This window comes from Tenrec ecaudatus, chromosome 15 (assembly GCF_050624435.1).
Source record: "Tenrec ecaudatus isolate mTenEca1 chromosome 15, mTenEca1.hap1, whole genome shotgun sequence".
NCBI lineage: Eukaryota > Metazoa > Chordata > Mammalia > Afrosoricida > Tenrecidae > Tenrec > Tenrec ecaudatus.
The window spans coordinates 44,678,728-44,695,422 of record NC_134544.1 but is presented as its reverse complement, the minus strand read 5'-3'; the positions used below and the strand labels follow the sequence as shown (position 1 = coordinate 44,695,422).

Here is a 16,695-nt window from a genome sequence, read left to right as displayed (position 1 = left end):
TCACCACAATCAATTTCAGAACATTTTCTTTCTTGTCCTCATTGTTATTAGCTCCCCACTTCCTCCCAACCTCCCCACCACACCCCCAAGAAGCCATTAATCCAGTTCATCTCTATATCACCTTTTGATTTCATATTAACTTTGTTACCTCTCCCTCTCTTCCCCATCCTCCTTCCCCCACCAAAAAGCATCAAAATTGAGATACGAGCCATGTTGGGAGATCAACAGAATTTGACGTTGATTGCTGAGGCTGTTAAGTGCACCAACTCTCTTTACTGGTTAAAGAATACGTGGCCAATTCTTTTGCAGAAGATGTGTTGTACAATAAAAACCCTAGTTATCCACAGCCACTAAAAAGTTGGTGGCACCCCAGAGTATCAGGGTTCAGTGTCTGCACTTTGCTTAATTCAGCCCTGCCCAGGAGGTTTCCAAGGCTGTAATGTTTGTTATTGTTGTTGTTTTAATTAATATTTTTAAAAGGGGAGAGCGCAAACGCAGTCTCCCGCTACCATAAATTATGCAGCTGAGTTTCCCACATTTGGGGAAATCGCAGGGGTCAGCACATCCGGAGTGCAAGGGGTGAGCCTCGCCCTGGGAAAACCACCTTCGTGATCATGGTGTCCCCCCTGCCAGGTAAGTATGGCTGTAATGGTTTATACGGAACAAAACGAGCATATTTATCTTCAGCAGACTGGCTGGTGGATTCAAACCACCAGATTTCTGTTTGGCAGCCAAGCACTTCAACCACCATGTCACCAAAGCTCCTCCAGGTGTGGGAATGAGGCAGACTACTTGTCTATGGGACTCATTTGCAAGAGCACTCGTTTTAGGAAAGACCAGGTGCCCCGGTGGTAGAGTAGTTATGCACGGGCTGCTAACTGCAATGTCAGGAACTTGAAGTCATCTGCCTATCAGAGGAAGAAAGATGAGGCTTTCTACTCCCATAAAGTTACAGAAACTCACAGAGGTAGTTCTGCCCTGTATGGGGCCACGATGAATCAGAACCAACTTAGTTGCTTAAATTTTTCTTTTTAATTGATAGTTTCTTGGGGGGATTTGATAAGTAAAGCATTTAATAAAACATGCCTTGTTACAAGAGTTTTTCTCAGCATGATAAGGAATGAGACAAGGGAAAACTAGAAGATATCATTTCGTTTCTGCACCAATGTTTGTTGAGGTCCCTCAAGGTACAAACTGTTCTAAGCACTGTACACAGAGCGAGCAGCTTAACAGACTCTCTTCCCCAGACACTCGGCTCTCAACTAACCTAACAACAACCATTTTACTTATACAGCAGTTTAGGAAAACTCCCTGGGTCTATGGGTGGTCAATTGGGTGATGCCATTCCCTCAACTGAAAGGAGTGGTCCTTGGGGACTGGACAAGAAAATGACAGACAGGTTCATTGAACTGGGCTTTGAAAATCCGCAAGATAAAGTTGAAGAGAGGATAGAAGACCTTGGGGAAGGAGGAGGAAAACACGTTTAACCATACAAGGAACTTTGCTTATTTTGACTAAATCAGGGGACACTTGCCCATTCTGCCCTCAACGTGGGCCCCTGCAGTGGTTCTCAACATTCCTCATGCCGCGACCCTTTCATACAGTTCCTTATATGGTGGTGACCCCCAACCATAAAGTTATTTTCATTGCTACTCCATCACTATCATTTTGCTACTGTTATGAATGGGGAGACCCTTGAGAAAGGTTGGGTCGACTCCCAAAGGGATAACGACCCACAGGTTGAGAACCGATGTATCTAAAGGCTCTCCCACAACTTCGGTATCCTCTTATCTGGAACTTTGCTAAGCTGATTCAAGGGTTTGGATGTCAGTTTCTGGTTTTCACGTGTTCAACTGATCGTTGTTACCTTGTTAAGCGTCCTTCTTTACCGGGAACAGAAAGCCTCAGCTTTACCGGGAACAGAAAGTGGCAGCACCTGGTGTGTTCAACTTAACGCCAAAAAGGGGTGGGGGGCAGGGCACAGGGCTGGCACTCAGGTAGGTAACTGTTGGAGTTATGCTTCTGACCTCTGGTTTGGGGCTTTGTGTAAAAGAATTGGTAGGTGTTGGGCAGGGTCAGCAGTTCGAAACCACCAGGTGCCCTGTAGGAGAAACAAGGGACTTTCTACTCCTGGGAACAGTTACAATCAGGGAATCCCACAGGGACAGTGCCACCCTGTCCTATCCGGTCGCCATGAACCAGAATCAATCTGATGGCAGGCAGCGAGTTTGATTTTGGTTTGCTATCAACGAGTATTTCCCTTTAAAGCATTTATTGTTTGTCTCTTCCAGTCCCTCTCTAGCCAGCAAGGGTCCAAAGAACTTGCAGGGGTCCTCAAACTGCGGCCCGTGGGCCACATGCCGCTCATCGGGTACATTTATCTGGCCTGCCGGGTGTTTTTGCCCCGTTTTGTTTTATTTCCAAATAACATGTGTGCAGTGTGCATAGGAATTTGTTCATAGTTTTTTTTCGTGACTATAGTCCGGCCCTCCAACGGGTCTGAGGGACAGTGAACTGGCCCTCTGTTTAAAAAGTTTGAGGACCCCTGGTAGGTCATCGGTGACCCTTGGCCTTGTGATAATACCTGCTGCTTCTTGGACAGGTGAGCCCCAACCCTGGGGGGAGCAACGAAGGGGCCTCGGAAGCCTGGGCAGGGCCAGCCACCCCAGGGCCTGCCCCAGAGCCTCTGCTTCCCTAGAGCTGGCCCTGCTCCGCACAGCGGGGGTCTTCGGGGCCCACGGATCTTGTCGTCCCCAGACTTTCCCCGAGCACCGGGCCCAAGGCGCACTCACAGCGTCAGACCTTCAGGCGGCCGGGCAGTGGCCGGGCCCTGCGAGGTCGCGGCTCCTGAGAGTAGGGTTTGCCCTTGAGCCGGCGGGGTCTACGCCGCGCAGACAGAACCGGGTCCCCGGCTCCCGGCCACGGCCCTGGGCCGCGGGGCGCGCGCGAAGGCCAGGCGGGCGGGGCGGGGCCTGGCGGCCAAAGTCCCTAAGCCGGACGTCACTGTCCCAGGTGCGCATGCAGCGGGGGGCGGCGTGCATTCCGCACCGACGTGCGAGCCGCGGGGGGCGGGCCCGGGCGCCGTGTTCTCGCGGTGGCCGCCGCACCTGGGGCCGCGCCGAGTGGCCTGGGGGGCGGGGACGTGGTGGGGAGAGGGCGGTCCCGCGGGGGAGGCGGTCCTCGGGGCGGGGGCGGGGGGGGGGGCGGTGAAAGGGCGCGCGGCCCCCGGGCTCAGGCACCAGAGCAAGGGCGGGCGTGCTCGTGGGGACGGCGGACCGGTCGGAGGCGACGCTGCGATGGCGCGCTGCCCCTGGGGGGCCCGGCGCCCGGGCGCCCTGCTGCTGCTGCTGCTCCTGGTAAGTGCGCGCCGCCCGGGCCCCGCGGCGGGGAAGGGCACCCACGGTGCCAGGCTCGCGCCGCGCCCTGCCCGCTCCCGCCGAGCCAGCTAATTCCCCGGCGCCGATCCGTGCCCCGAGGTGGCAGGGCGGGCCCGGCTGCGGCCAGATTGACCCCCCGGGGGGCCGGAGAAGCTGCCCGGCCGGGCCTGGGAAGGGTGAGTTGGAACTTGTCTGGAGTCCCGTTCTGGCTGCCGCACCCAGGCCCTGCGCCCCGGGAGCCCGGGAGCGCCCGTCCTGGAGCGCTGGGACTCTGGCTGGGCTCTCCCCAGACGACAAAGATGGAAGCAGGTTGGTAGCCACATCGTAGTTCCGCAGAAGCTCTTTGAGGGAGCTCCTGACCGAGCCCCCCAGGTTCTTGGATCACCAGGACGTGGCCAGGCACTGGAGACCAACTCCTGCTTCTGCAAGCCAAAAGTGGTGTAAAAATCTAAGTGCTAAAATGGTCTTCTCCGAAGCTGATCTTGTTAAGAAATGCATTGGTTTGACATCCGTAGAAATACCGACACCTTCAACCCATGACGTTCACAAAACTAGTGTGTAGTGCGGAGAGATGGTGACTATATGGAATCGTTTAACACATGGTCATTTAAAAAGTTACAGAAAATGAGGTGGAGAGCCACCGTCGAAGGGATGTTCAAAGGTGACTCTTAAAGCGGGAAGTCTTCCGCGAAGAGGAAATGTGGTCTCCCTGCCATGGAGGGAGTTCACCTCGTGGTAGTAGAAATGCCCCGGTGGGTTTCTGACACTGTAACTCGTCGTGGGGCTGGAGGATTGCGAATTTGTGTTAGCAGCCCAGTGTGTCCTCACTAGGCGCTGCTGGAGGAGGAAATGGACTAGAGCTTCAACTCTGAGCACTTCATTTTCAGCAGGCTGCAGTTTACAGTGGGAGCCCCAAATCCATTTGGAGCGTCAAACATCAGTTCAGACCAGCAGTGCCAATGCCACCTGGAAGTGTAGCCTTTACGGAAGTGGCCTTTAGTTTAAAAAGCCGGGTGGGCTCTTGCTACCCTGGCCAGCCTTGGGGGTGGGGAGTGAGAGAGTCAGGTTCACCTCCAGAGGTTGCATGGAGGTAACTTTGCTGGAAATTGGGTTTCCCGGGTTGTATAGTTAGGAGCCAGAGCAGACCTCAGAGAGCCTCAGAACAATCAATCCTATAAACGTTTATAATCTGCAGGAGTCTGTGTATCTCAATCATGGCCCATTTGTGGATTCCGTAGGCCTTTCTGCGACTGTGATGAATGGTTCCGTTGCCAATCACGATTTTGTGACAATTCCCTTTCTCATGCCCTATATAAATACCAAAGGTACCCTAGTGGCATGATGAGGTTACAAGTTGAGCAACCAACCACAAGGTTAGCATTCAAAACCACCAGCCTCTCCACAGGAGAGAGGGTTCCCCCACTGGGGCAGGTCCACTCTGTCCCATAGGATGTCTGTGAGTTGTGTTTGTTAGCTATCCCACAGTTGGATTTCAAACTGCATTTGCTTTTTCCCTAAAGGGATTTCACATGATTAAGTGTTTTAACCTCTCTATCCATCAGTTGTCGGGGATTGAGGAGGAGGAGGAAATCGTGTATGCCCTGAGTAACATACATGATTGAGTACTTATCTCCTAAATGGCTGTTCAAAGCCACTCGGAGGCCCCTCCAAATAAAGGCCTGTCTCTGTACTTTCAAAGGATCTGAACTCACTGCTATTGAGTTGATTCTGGTTTATGGCAACCCTGGACGTGGTGTCCCAGATTATACATGTTTCAGAGAGCGCATGGCCTCCTCTTTCTCCCAGGGAGTGACTTGTGGATTTGACCATGGTTAGCAGCCCAGCACTTTCCCAACAGGGCCACCAGGGTTCCTTTCAAAATCACCACCATTAAAAATCAGGAGTTTGTCTAGCGTTTGGGGCAATTCTACTATGAAACATATGTAGGCACCTTGAGTTAAAATCAAATTGATAGCGACTTTTAAAATATACTTCTATAACATCAAAAAGAGGAGAAATGATTCAAGCCAAGCTAGTGGTGTCAATGAACTCTCACTAGCATGATAATTCAGACCTCGAGAACTTTTTGACATTTATTTTCATGTTCTATTGTGATATTTTCTATCCGAGTTTATTTTGTCAAGAGAATTTTTCCACCGCATAATTTCGAGTTTGGGCCTTCACACTAACAGGAACAAAATCCCAAATCTTGATACTTCCTGGCTAAGGAGAGTACCAAGCTAACATACCTGTTGGTCACGTTGGGTTAAATAATAACCTATTTTCATATAAAAACGGAATCACCCTTAATCCTTAAATGTACATCTAGCAAATCAGCTCATGAGCATTCACCAAGATTTAGGTAAATAATGCAGATGTAGTTTTCACTTTAGCATATCAGTGTTCTTTTCATTTATTGGACAAACATAAGCTCCTTTAAATACAGAATTACAGCCAACTGAACAGGAGCAGCATTTGTGTATGCTCTATGCATATGCATTTTCTATCACTGTTGTGAAATAATTTACTTTAGGTCCGAGACTAGTTTTGGTCGCTTTGACATTTTTGCCCCACAACATATGGTGAACCTGGAAATGTAGAAGGGAATGAAAAGCAATAATCTGAGAGAAGTACGGTAGTTGCTATGGAGACAAGTCATTCAAAACAGGGAATAAAAATACCAGTCTATATGTGTCAGAGTTCCGTTGCAGATAAGAGCTAGTTAAAGCAGGAAGAGATTCATTTCAGGCATGAAGGTGATTTCGTATGTCTGGGAGGGTTGAAGAAATATCCAGTAAGGACTTTAAAGTCACACACCAGAACCTAGTCACCTAGGGAGCTGCTGCCTCTCCAGAAACCACACTGCCCTTCTGCAACCTGGAAATTGCCACGGTCAGAAGTCACTTCGGCCACCAGCCCCGCAACTGTGACACACCCATTAGGATACTTGCCAGCAGAATGGATGTCTGGGTCTTCCTCTTGGTGCCTACACTGGAATCTAGTGTCTACACTCGAAAGCAGGGGTCCTCACACTTTTTAAAAGGGGGCCAGTTCACTGTCCCTCAGACCCGTTGGAGGGCCGGACTATAGTTTAAAAAAAAAACTTTAAACAAATTCCTATGCACACTGCACATATCCTATTTTGAAGTAAAAAAACAAACGGGGCAAAAACACCCGGGAGGTCGGATAAATGTCCTCAGCGGGCTGCATATGGCCCGCGGGCCATAGTTTGAGGACTGCTCTAGAGCAGTGGTTCTCAGCCTTCCTAATGCTGCGACCCTTTAATGCAGTTCCTCATGTTGTGGTGACCCCCAACCATAAGATTATTTTCGTTGCTACTTCATAACTAATTTTGCTACTGTTATGAATTGGGTGACCCCTGTGAAAGGGTCATTCGACCACCAAAGGGTCACGACTCACGGGTTGAGAACTGCCGCTCTGGAGTCATAGTAAGACTGGGACGGTATAACCAGCTGTGTCTGCATCTATCCTTGTCAGCAAAATCAACAGGCCCACAATCTCTGTTCCACATCCTTCTTTCAAATCTTACCTAAATATTGACAGGCTTGCATTCAAAACCATAGCCGCAAGGGAGTCTGATGTGTGGGATTTAGCTTTCTTCCGCGGTACAGAAGGCAGGATGAATGTTGAGTGTCAGATCGCATGGTTATTATGCAGTCATTAAGTACGAATCTATCAAGATGGAAAAAATGACAATTATCTAAAACATCCTAGAATATATGCTTTAAGAATTCTTAACCTAGAACCGACGGATTTTCGAAGGTTCTGTAGCTAGACTTCAAAAGACCCTTAAGGAGTAGATGGGAATAAATTAATACGTTTTCATCAACTTTTAATCCAAAAGTTAGCATTACTTTATCACAGTGGGAAAGACACCAATAAAACTCGCCAGCATTTTCACATATTACCGTTGTTAGAGCTCCCAAAATATCATTTTTCATCACTAATAGAATTTCCACTAGATCTCGTTTATTGTCACGAGAAAGAAGTAATATTACTAAATCATAATTTGTGGGATTTTAAAAAATGATAACGCTATTGAGTAAAGCTCACTTCATTTGTAAAACGATATATTTTAATTTGAAAGTATAAAAATATTATTTTGAAAAAGACCTCATGAGATTTTCCAAGCTGGTATAGGGCATTTCGGGGAGGGATGTTCTGATAGCAGCCTCCATTTATTTGGGGAAGTCTTTCTGTCCCACTGGGCTGCTGGAAGGCAGAATGGATTCGATCACAGTGAGTTTGATTTCTTGAACCTCCCTGTTGCCTTTGACTGATTACACATTTGATAACTAAAACTAGTTAAAATAATTTGACTTCTAAAAGCAAAATCATTTTAAAGCATTCAACAACCGTAATATTGTACTGTACGCAGGTGTTTCCTTCTCAGTAGATCAACTCTAAATGAACAATAGCCTTGAAGTTGCAGCTCGTGTTCTAATAGGGAACTGGATATGGTAGGTGTATGACTACATTTAAGATAAAAGTTAGATGTTAAATATTGAAGCTCATAAAATAATCACTTTCCATATCCAGGGTTTAGAAGTGTCTGATTATGTATTTTCCTTCCTAAAAATGAACATTACGACTCTGAAAAGAAATTTCCTTTGCTTATAAACTAAACTCCCTCATTGCCACCGAGGTGAGGCTGACTCATAGTGGCCCTAGAAAACAGAGAGACTTTAAATCTTTCCAGGAGCAAATACACAGCCTTCTACTTCTTATATTTCTCCTTTGGAGCGACTGGGAGGTGTGTAGCTCAGTAAGTAGTCTGCTGAGCCACCAGGGTACACATTATCAGCCAGGTGTGAAAGGGACTGGTCTAAATTAAATTCTTTAATTTTTTGTGAATAAGGTTGTTTAGAAGCAGCTCTTCCTTTTGCATTTAGCAATTCATATGTGTTCCGATTCAACTCCTCCATAGCCATCTCCCCAGTGTGCCATCCATCACTTAGCCAGCTTCCGCTGTGGGATTCCTATTTCCATTCCTTCACTCCAAAGATTCTCAACTTTGACCTTGGGTGAAAAACGCTGCCCTTTGGATTGATTATTCTAATACAGGGGTGACTGCAGTTCCAGACCTGAAGGGAGGCTATAGGCTTGGTGGTCCCACCAGTCTCTGTGCAGCAGGTCTGACTTTTGAAAAGTCATTGCCTCCTGGACGAAGCATACAAAAATCTGTGTGAAGAGAAAGTGCTCGTTTCAGAGGACTTGGTATTTTTGAAAACTGACAAATTGTCATGAAAACCTACATTGACATCCTAAATGAGCTATAGATTTATTTGAGAATTCCTTGATTTTTTTTAAATTTTCTTTTTTTTAATCTGAGAATTCCTTAATTATAGCTTTCAAGTTTTCCCCTTTATGTGTTGCAAATTTCAACAACTTTAATAATACTGTGCAAAGAAATAATCCATATAGGATGAAAGATTATCCTGTTTAGTTCATCTTAAAATACCAGAAGTATGAAATATCATTTAGTATTACAGATTGTCTTATTTCAAATTATTAACAATATATATATATATTGCATTTTAAACATCTACAAAACTAGGGTGAAAGAAGCCCGAACCTAGGATTTATACCAGAGTTGGATGGTAAGATGAGCAATACCCACAAGAAGAGACACTAACCCAACCTCAGCACTGTTTAGTGAATCTCTGCTTGACAATAGGCAACATTCTTACCAATCAACCTCATTGCCATCGAATAGATTCCAAATTCCAACTCATAGCAACCCTATAAGACAGGGTAGAGCTGTCCCTCTGGGCTTCTGAGACTAACTCTTTCCGAGAATAGAAAGACTTCTCTTTCTCCCACGGCGTGGTTTTGAACAGCTGCCCTTGCCACCACTCTCCCACCACATGTAACTCCCTGTGCCACCAGGACTCCTGGTGTTAAACATAAGGGACCAAGAAGAAGCCAGCCATACCCTGCTGTGAGCGAGACTTGAAATTAAATAAGATGCTGCTGTTACTCGATGTCATCAAGTCAGTTCTAACACAGTGATGTGCACAACAGGAGGAAACGCTGCCTGGTCCTGGGCCGTTCTCAGAGAGGTTCTTATGTGTCCCAGGGTTGCAGCCACTGGGCCAGTCCCTCTGGAAGGAGGGCCTTCCTCCTTCGCGGCTCTTCTATTTTACCAAGCCTTGGTCTCTGCTAGGATGACTCATTTCCAAATGGGTGATGGTGCAAAAAGAGCTACCAGCACCATGGTAAAGGTTGGTGACTCGGGGCCCACGGGAGGAGCCTCTAGGTGAGCATGGAAGCAGAGAAAGGCGGCCGCTCTACTCCAGGAAAGAGTCACAGTCTCGGATCCCCCAGAGGCAGTTCCTCCCTGTCCTATGAGGCCGCCATGAGTCGGCCTCAACTGATGCTTTGCGGTAGGCTGAGTGAGGGGATGTGAGGAGGAAAGGGAAGAATATTTTAGGTAGAGAGGAGAACATATGGGCCCATGGTTCCTTGGGGGAACTAGCCAAGTTCACTGTGGCTACAGCCTAAGATGTGAGGCAGAACAATGTAGCGGAAGACGAATCATCAGCCATCTTGCTACCCAGGGAAGCCATCAGCAGCTATCTGCCAAGTGGTTGTTTTCAAAGATTTCAGATTATTAAAGTAAAAATGATAATTTGAGGTCTTCAGGAAAAGGTCAAGAGAGAAAAAGATAAGCTAACAGATTGGGCACAATGTCGCCTGATGAAGAATAAGAAAGATAGAGGTGGGGCAATTCCAGGTCTTGGGATGCTGTGGTCAAAGACAGGCCAAAAAGCGTGTGAGGTCCAGCGGTGGTCGGATGCAACCTGTCGGGAGCAGAGTGTTGATTTGGGAGCAAAGAAATGGGATAGGGGTGTTTGGGTGTCGTAACCTGGGAATGCTAGTAGTATTTAGTACCCAAGCCCAGATATGCTAAACCTCCAGCCGTCAACACTCTCCTCAAGAACAGACAACTCATGGACAGTTGTCCTGTAACTCCCCCATCGAGAAACCCAGAACCCACTGACATGGAATCAGGTTCAGCGAACGGCAGCCTCGCGTATGTCAGATTAGAATTGCTGATAGGATGTTCTTGGCTGTAATCTTTACAGAAGCAAGTAACCAAGCCTTTGTTTCACAGCACCCCGGATGGGTTAGTAGTGGAGCACAATCCATTCATACCACCCAGGGGCCTGTCATTAAGAAACGGTGAAGCACCTTTCGTGGTTGGAGATTTTAACTAGGGATTGATCTTAAATGACTACCCAGATCCTCTTTTCAAAAAATGTGGACATCTCTGGGGATATGATTAAGCATGAAACAGTCACATATTCAACAAATATGACTGGACACTAGTTTAGTACTCAGCACTGTTCTCGGTCTTATAATAAAATCACTACCTACTGTGAATTCACTCAGTCGTCGCTGCCTAAGTGATTGAGGGACAAGAAGCAGAGTTGGCCTGCGTAGGAGGGAGCGTTGAGAGTGCCGGTGTGGGTAGAATAGAAGACGCTGGACCTCAAGAGGCTGACACTGCATCTAAGTATCTGGAGCATGAGGGGAGTCAGAAAGGAAGATGGATTCCAAAGAGAAAACGATGTCAACCAATGAAGTTCCTCTTTTCGTTTTACCCAGGCTTCAGCTAATGCCTAAATTCATAATTTGCATATTCGAGCCTGGCATGGTAAAGAACAGCTCAATATTTAAGAAGCTAGCTTTCTCAATAGACCTTCTGAAAAATCTCTAGCATCGTATGCTTCTTGTGTTTTTATGTCAGTGTGGTCATACCATACTTGCTCTTTTGTGATTGACTTAGTTCCCTGGGCAAAGTCTTCATGCTTCATCCATACGGGAGCATGGAGCACGACTTTATTCTCCTGCTGGCTGAAAAGAATTCCATTCTGTGCTAAACCACGTTTTAAAAATCCATGCAGCTGTCCGTTTAGGTTCTTTCCACTGGGGGGCTGTTGTGAACGTGGCTGCAGAGCACCCTGGTGTACGGTCTCCTGCGTGAGTCTCTGCTGCCACGTGCTTTTAGAATATACTCAGCAGTGGAATTGCTGCGGCGTATGTTACTTCTCGTTTGTTTGTCGGTTTGAAGAACCACCACACTCTTCCACAACAATTGCATCACTTTGCCTTCCCACCAGCAACGGATGGGGGTTCCAGTGTCCCTACATGCTCACCCGTGTTGGTCCTGTCCTTCCTGGTTTCCTCACAGCCGTCCTTTTGAGCGGCCCGGTATCTCAGGGTGGTGTGATTTGCACCGCTCCTGGTTAAAGGTATCGAACATCTTTCATTACATGTGGTGGCCATCGGAAGGAGTGTCCTGTTGGTGTCTTCGATACTTCTTGAAGGTGTTTTTTATCTGTCCTATAGCGTCGCTATGACTCGGAATGATAGCAGTATGCATTTCGCATAAGTTCCTGGATCCATTTCTAAGGTTATCCATGAGTATGTAGCATGCTGAAAGCCATACTAAACCCGCAGTGGTGCACTGCAGTTTCTGGCGCCTGCTGGAGCCTCTGCTTGGCCATGGGTGAGTGGACGTGGCTCTTTCATCTCTTGTGATGGGGCTGCTGGGCCTTAGGAGAAAAGTTGGCTAGATGTTTTTGCTAGACAAATTCAAATGGGTATTCTGTTTCCTTCGGTGATTCTTCTGCCCATCTCTAACTCCATATAACAGTCTGCACACACCTTCATTCACGTGCACTGCTCTCTGTGTAGATGGCCTGTTTTTCGTATTTTATTGCAAAGCCGGGGCTGGCGCCCCATAAGTGATCCCTGCCTTCCTCATGCACCTAGTGTATTTTCCATGGCTTCATTCTCTCCTAATTTCTCTACATCTAGATTAAGCAACTTTGGGTTTGTTTGTTTGTTTAATCAGCAGCAGTACCTCGCTTACTCTTTGGCACATGCTGTTAGGTTTCCAATAGGAACATCGCCGTTGGCTCCAGCTCACGGTGCCTGTGTGTCTCCTAGAAGGAAGCGGTGCCCTGTCCTGGGCAAGCCTGAGAAGTGTTGCCACGTTCTGTGCCGCCCAATCTCGTTGAAGGCTTTCCTCGTTTTCTCTGATTCTGCTTTATCCAGCGTGGTGTCCTTCACACACTGGCCCTTCCTGATCACATGACTGAGTCCAGAAAACCAAGTCTCACCGTCCTGCATTCTAAAAGGAGCATTCTGGTGTTCTGCCAAGCCAGATTTGTGCGTTCCTCTGGCTCAGCGTGGTCTGTTCAGTATTCTCTGCCAGATACATCCGTTCATATGTAGTCTTCTTTATTCATTGTTCTGTATTCACATACAAATCAAAATACCATGACTTGGGTCAGCTGCACCTTCGTCCTCAAAGTGATGCCTTTGTGGATTAACACGTCTAAAAAGCCTTTCACAGCAGATGTGCGCAGTGACATCTGCCATTTGATTCTGGATTTGTCTGCATGGGTGTTGATGGTGGATCCAAGTCAAATGAAACTATTAACTTCAATGTTTCCTCCGTTTACCATGATGTTGCTTATCGGCCCCGCTGTGACGACGTGTTTTCTTCACGTTGACGTGTAAGCCATATGGAAAACTGCGGCCTTTAATCTTCACCAGGAAGTGTTTCAAGTGCTCCTCACTTTCAGGAAGCAGGCTTGTGCCGTCTGCCTGTCTCACATTGTTAATGAGCCTTCCTCCGATCCCGGCTGCTAGCTGCTTCCTAGAGCCCACCGTCTCGCATGCTTGCTCAGCCTACAGATTAAGGAAATGTGGTGAAAGGATCAAGCGGACACACACCTTTCCCGATGTTAAATGCTGTGTAGCCCCTTCCTCCCTCCCATTGGCTGCCTCTTACTCTGGCACATAGGGAAGTCTTAAAAGCTTGCATGGACATTAATAACAACCATAGCGAGTGAGTGCATCCTCTTCTCATCCAGGGGCTCTTGCTCCTCCCCTCTGAATCCAGACTCTCCTTCGTCCCTGGGTGCCATGCTCCTTCTCTCGCAGTCTTTGTTGTAATCACATTGACCTTTACCCTCCGCACACTAAGGAGTTCCCCTAGTCAAAATTACTTCCATCTAACTGTGCTTCCGGGTTTCCAAACCAGAACAACTAAGCTGCCATGCCGCTTGCCTTTACCTTCATGGCTGCCTCTCTTCTCACGCCCCACGCTCCCTTTGCTCCCGCAGGACTCTTCGGGGGCTTCTTTCACCCCTCGTTCAGTGGTTCGCACCACATTTTTCTAAGCAGGGTGGAGGGATTTGTGCTGACAATCATCATTCACATGCAGCCGTGGGTTGGCGGCAGGGGACCAGGAGAGTGGTCGATATTGATGCTGTCGGGTTGGCGCTGCCCTTCGGAAGGGGAGCATGCAAATGTGGAAAAGCTCACGAGGGATGCTGTGCAACTTGCTACTTAATGTCTGGCTGCGCTCCTCACTCCTTACAGGATTTCCCCCGGACCTAAGCGCTCTGAGACCTGTGTTAAACCATCAAGCCTGATCTGGCTCTTCTGTTTCAAACTCTGAAAGAGAAGTCTCACCAGACTTCTCTGGGACCATTTCTGCACCTTCTATTGGTGGATTCACTTCCCCTGAATCCTCAGTGTGGGGGCTTCCCATCGCTCGTAGAATCTTGTAACTTCCACTGGCCCCTCTGCCCTTCTGCCCTTGCTCTCTGGATCCAACCACCTGGACCCCTAACAGCTACAGACGCTCTGCCCTATTCTCCGCACGTCCTGGGCCCCAGCCCCTTTACCTCCCAACTTCGCATCGCTCAGAACGCACCATCCTCTCATTAGATGGATGGACGGCTTCACGCCCGTGCCTTACACTCCGAGAGCCCTCACTTATCATAAGTGTCAGTGAAGAATTCGCAAACACTTTGCTACTGGGTCGCACGCTCCATCGGAGCGGTAATCGTGTATATCAAACTCACCGCCGTAGAGTGGATTCCGACTCAGAGCATCGCCACGGGACAGGGTAGAGCAGCCCCTGTGAGTTCCCAAGACCTAAATCTTTACCAGAGTAGAAAGCCTCAACTTCCTCCTGTGGAGCAGCTGGTGGTTTCGGACCGCTGACCTTGTGGCTGGAAGCCCCGTATGTAACCCACCGTGCCTCGAGGGCTTCTTTCATGTGTATATGTCACAAACCAACGCACGCACGATCTTCCCATTTTCTCACTTTCCCTCTGTGTCAGTGACACCCTGCCTTCGGTCCACTCAGGCTAAAAGCTTGACACCTTCTGACGCCTCCTTTTCCCAGAAGCAGGTCATGGCCAAGGGTTAGTGTCATTGCCATAAGACAGTCGCCTCCTCTCACTTAGCAATGTTGCCCTAATTCTAATGCCGGTCCTCGTTAGATCTCCTCGGCCGTAGGACCTCCCTCTGCGCATGCTCGCCTGCCTCTAGCCTTCCACCTCTGCCTTTCATTGGGCTCGGTTCTTCCAGAGCAGCCCCCTGAAGCAGAGTATCATAGTATCCCTAATATGAACCTGCCAGTGACTTCCCGTGCCTATAGGACCCAGTGAAGCTCCTTAACCCAACTTCCTGGACTTGTTTTCTACATACCTCTTTCAGGTGGTCTAGGCATCACACTGGACCCTCTCATGTCCCACCAGCTGTCTCCTGCACACATCCCTTCCTCGGGGTGCATTAAATCTCCTGATTTCCCCAGGCGATGAGGCCTTTTCTCACGACTGATTCCACTCGGACACCTGGCACCCTTGTGGGCATCAGAGAAGAACTGTGCTCTGTAAGGTTTCAGTGTCTGACTGTTCATCATTGGGGTGTTAAACTCTCCTTCTGGGGTGTCTGTGGGCGAACATCAGCCTTCACCCGTTCAGTTAGCCGCCTCGCACGTTCCTGAAGGACCTTTCGCACAGAATTTAGATTTTCTACCTCGTATTGTGATTGCTTGTGTACACTTTCTCTTACTCACCTGTAACCTGCTTCAGAGCACAATCTGCTAGCGAACTCCAGAAAGTTCATGGAAATATGCCATTATCTTTAACTTCCAGTTTTCCACACACTTTTTCATCCCCTGCAGACATATTGCTTAGCTCACACACTGAGTGCGAGAGACACAGACATGTTTGTTTTAAAATATATATGTGTTAAAATATGGGTTTTTTAAATATTTGGAACAGGTGGGATAATGATTATCAAAAGTGGGTTTGGTAGAAGAGATAAGTGAGGCACAAACAGGCTGGGTGGTGTACATTTTTTGTTGCTGTCCATAGCTTCAGACATCAGGGTACCACGGTTGTGTACACAGCAGCCTCCCGGGTGCTGGTGCACTCTGACCCACGCTCATGGAACAAGCGGGAGGGGAGGAGAGGCAGGGAAGCAAATGTGACATTGTTTTGAGCATCCACTGTCAACCATTGACTATAATGACACGTTAGTATTGGGCAAAGCCTGCTAGGAACCAAGCCCACTCAACACTAACTGTTGACCCAAGTCATTACCATAACCTCCTCCTAGCGGCATTCTGCAGTTAGACATCCATAAGGCATGACCTTCTAAAAATAAGAAAAGTCGTTTAGTTCCATTTCATTAGGATCTGCATAGGGGGAAAATGAAAGAAATGTAAGCTAAATGTTGCCTAATTCCAAGGACAGAGTCCAGCAAAATCAGTCAAGAAATTTTCTAAAGCCCTTGCTTTTGATTGCTTGCAAGTTCACCCTTGTACTTATTTGAGGCCACTTGGAAATGCCTGTTTGTCACTTTGGATGTTGGAACCAAGTGTTCATCAATTTCAGATGATGCCTCAGCTTGCCTTCCCAACAAAGCAGTGCCATCTAGTGGTAAAGATGGACAGTGGCCGCTCTGGTTGCTTTTCTTAAAAACTGGGGAACAATGTCTCCTGAGTCTTCTAGTTCAGAAATGTTTACAATACATGCATTAAAACCGGCACAGCTCGTATTTTTTATCTAACAATTTATGTCTAATATATTGTATAGATGAACATTTTTTCCGATGCCAAAGGCATTTGGGACAGTTAAAAAAAACACGTATAATAAAATTGTCAATTACACTACCACCACCCAGAAACATCCCTCAAATCAGTAAAACTTAAACTATAAAAAGAAGATAAACAAGGGAAAACACTGCAAGTGTGCTCCAAATGGAACTCCACGGGCTGACATCCTGGCGTTGGACATCTGGGTATCCCAGTGCCCAGGTGTATCCAAAAATACCAGACTCACTCCCATTGAGTTGATTCCACCTCACAGCGACCCATAGGGCAGGATAGAAGTGTCCGAGTGAGCTTCTGAGACCGTAACTGTTAACGGGAGTAGAAAGTCCCATCTTTCTCCCTGGGCGTGCCTCCTGGTTTCGAACT

At 47.7% G+C, this 16,695-nt stretch overlaps 1 protein-coding gene and 1 non-coding gene across 2 annotated transcripts in view; one reads left to right on the top strand and one right to left on the bottom strand.

The window, feature by feature from the left end:
* Positions 1-477: 477 nt before the first annotated feature.
* LOC142428477 (U1 spliceosomal RNA) lies at positions 478-641 on the bottom strand. Its single transcript, XR_012780374.1, has one exon. It is a non-coding gene; the product is annotated as a U1 spliceosomal RNA (small nuclear RNA).
* A 2,590-nt stretch (positions 642-3,231) lies between these two features.
* DSG2 (desmoglein 2) overlaps positions 3,232-16,695 on the top strand; it is a 54,972-nt gene continuing 41,508 nt past the window's right edge. The window contains exon 1 of the mRNA XM_075532722.1: positions 3,232-3,356. Within this exon, the coding sequence (XP_075388837.1) occupies positions 3,297-3,356 (60 nt within the window). The 5' untranslated portion in view covers positions 3,232-3,296. The remainder of the gene's footprint in view (positions 3,357-16,695) is intronic.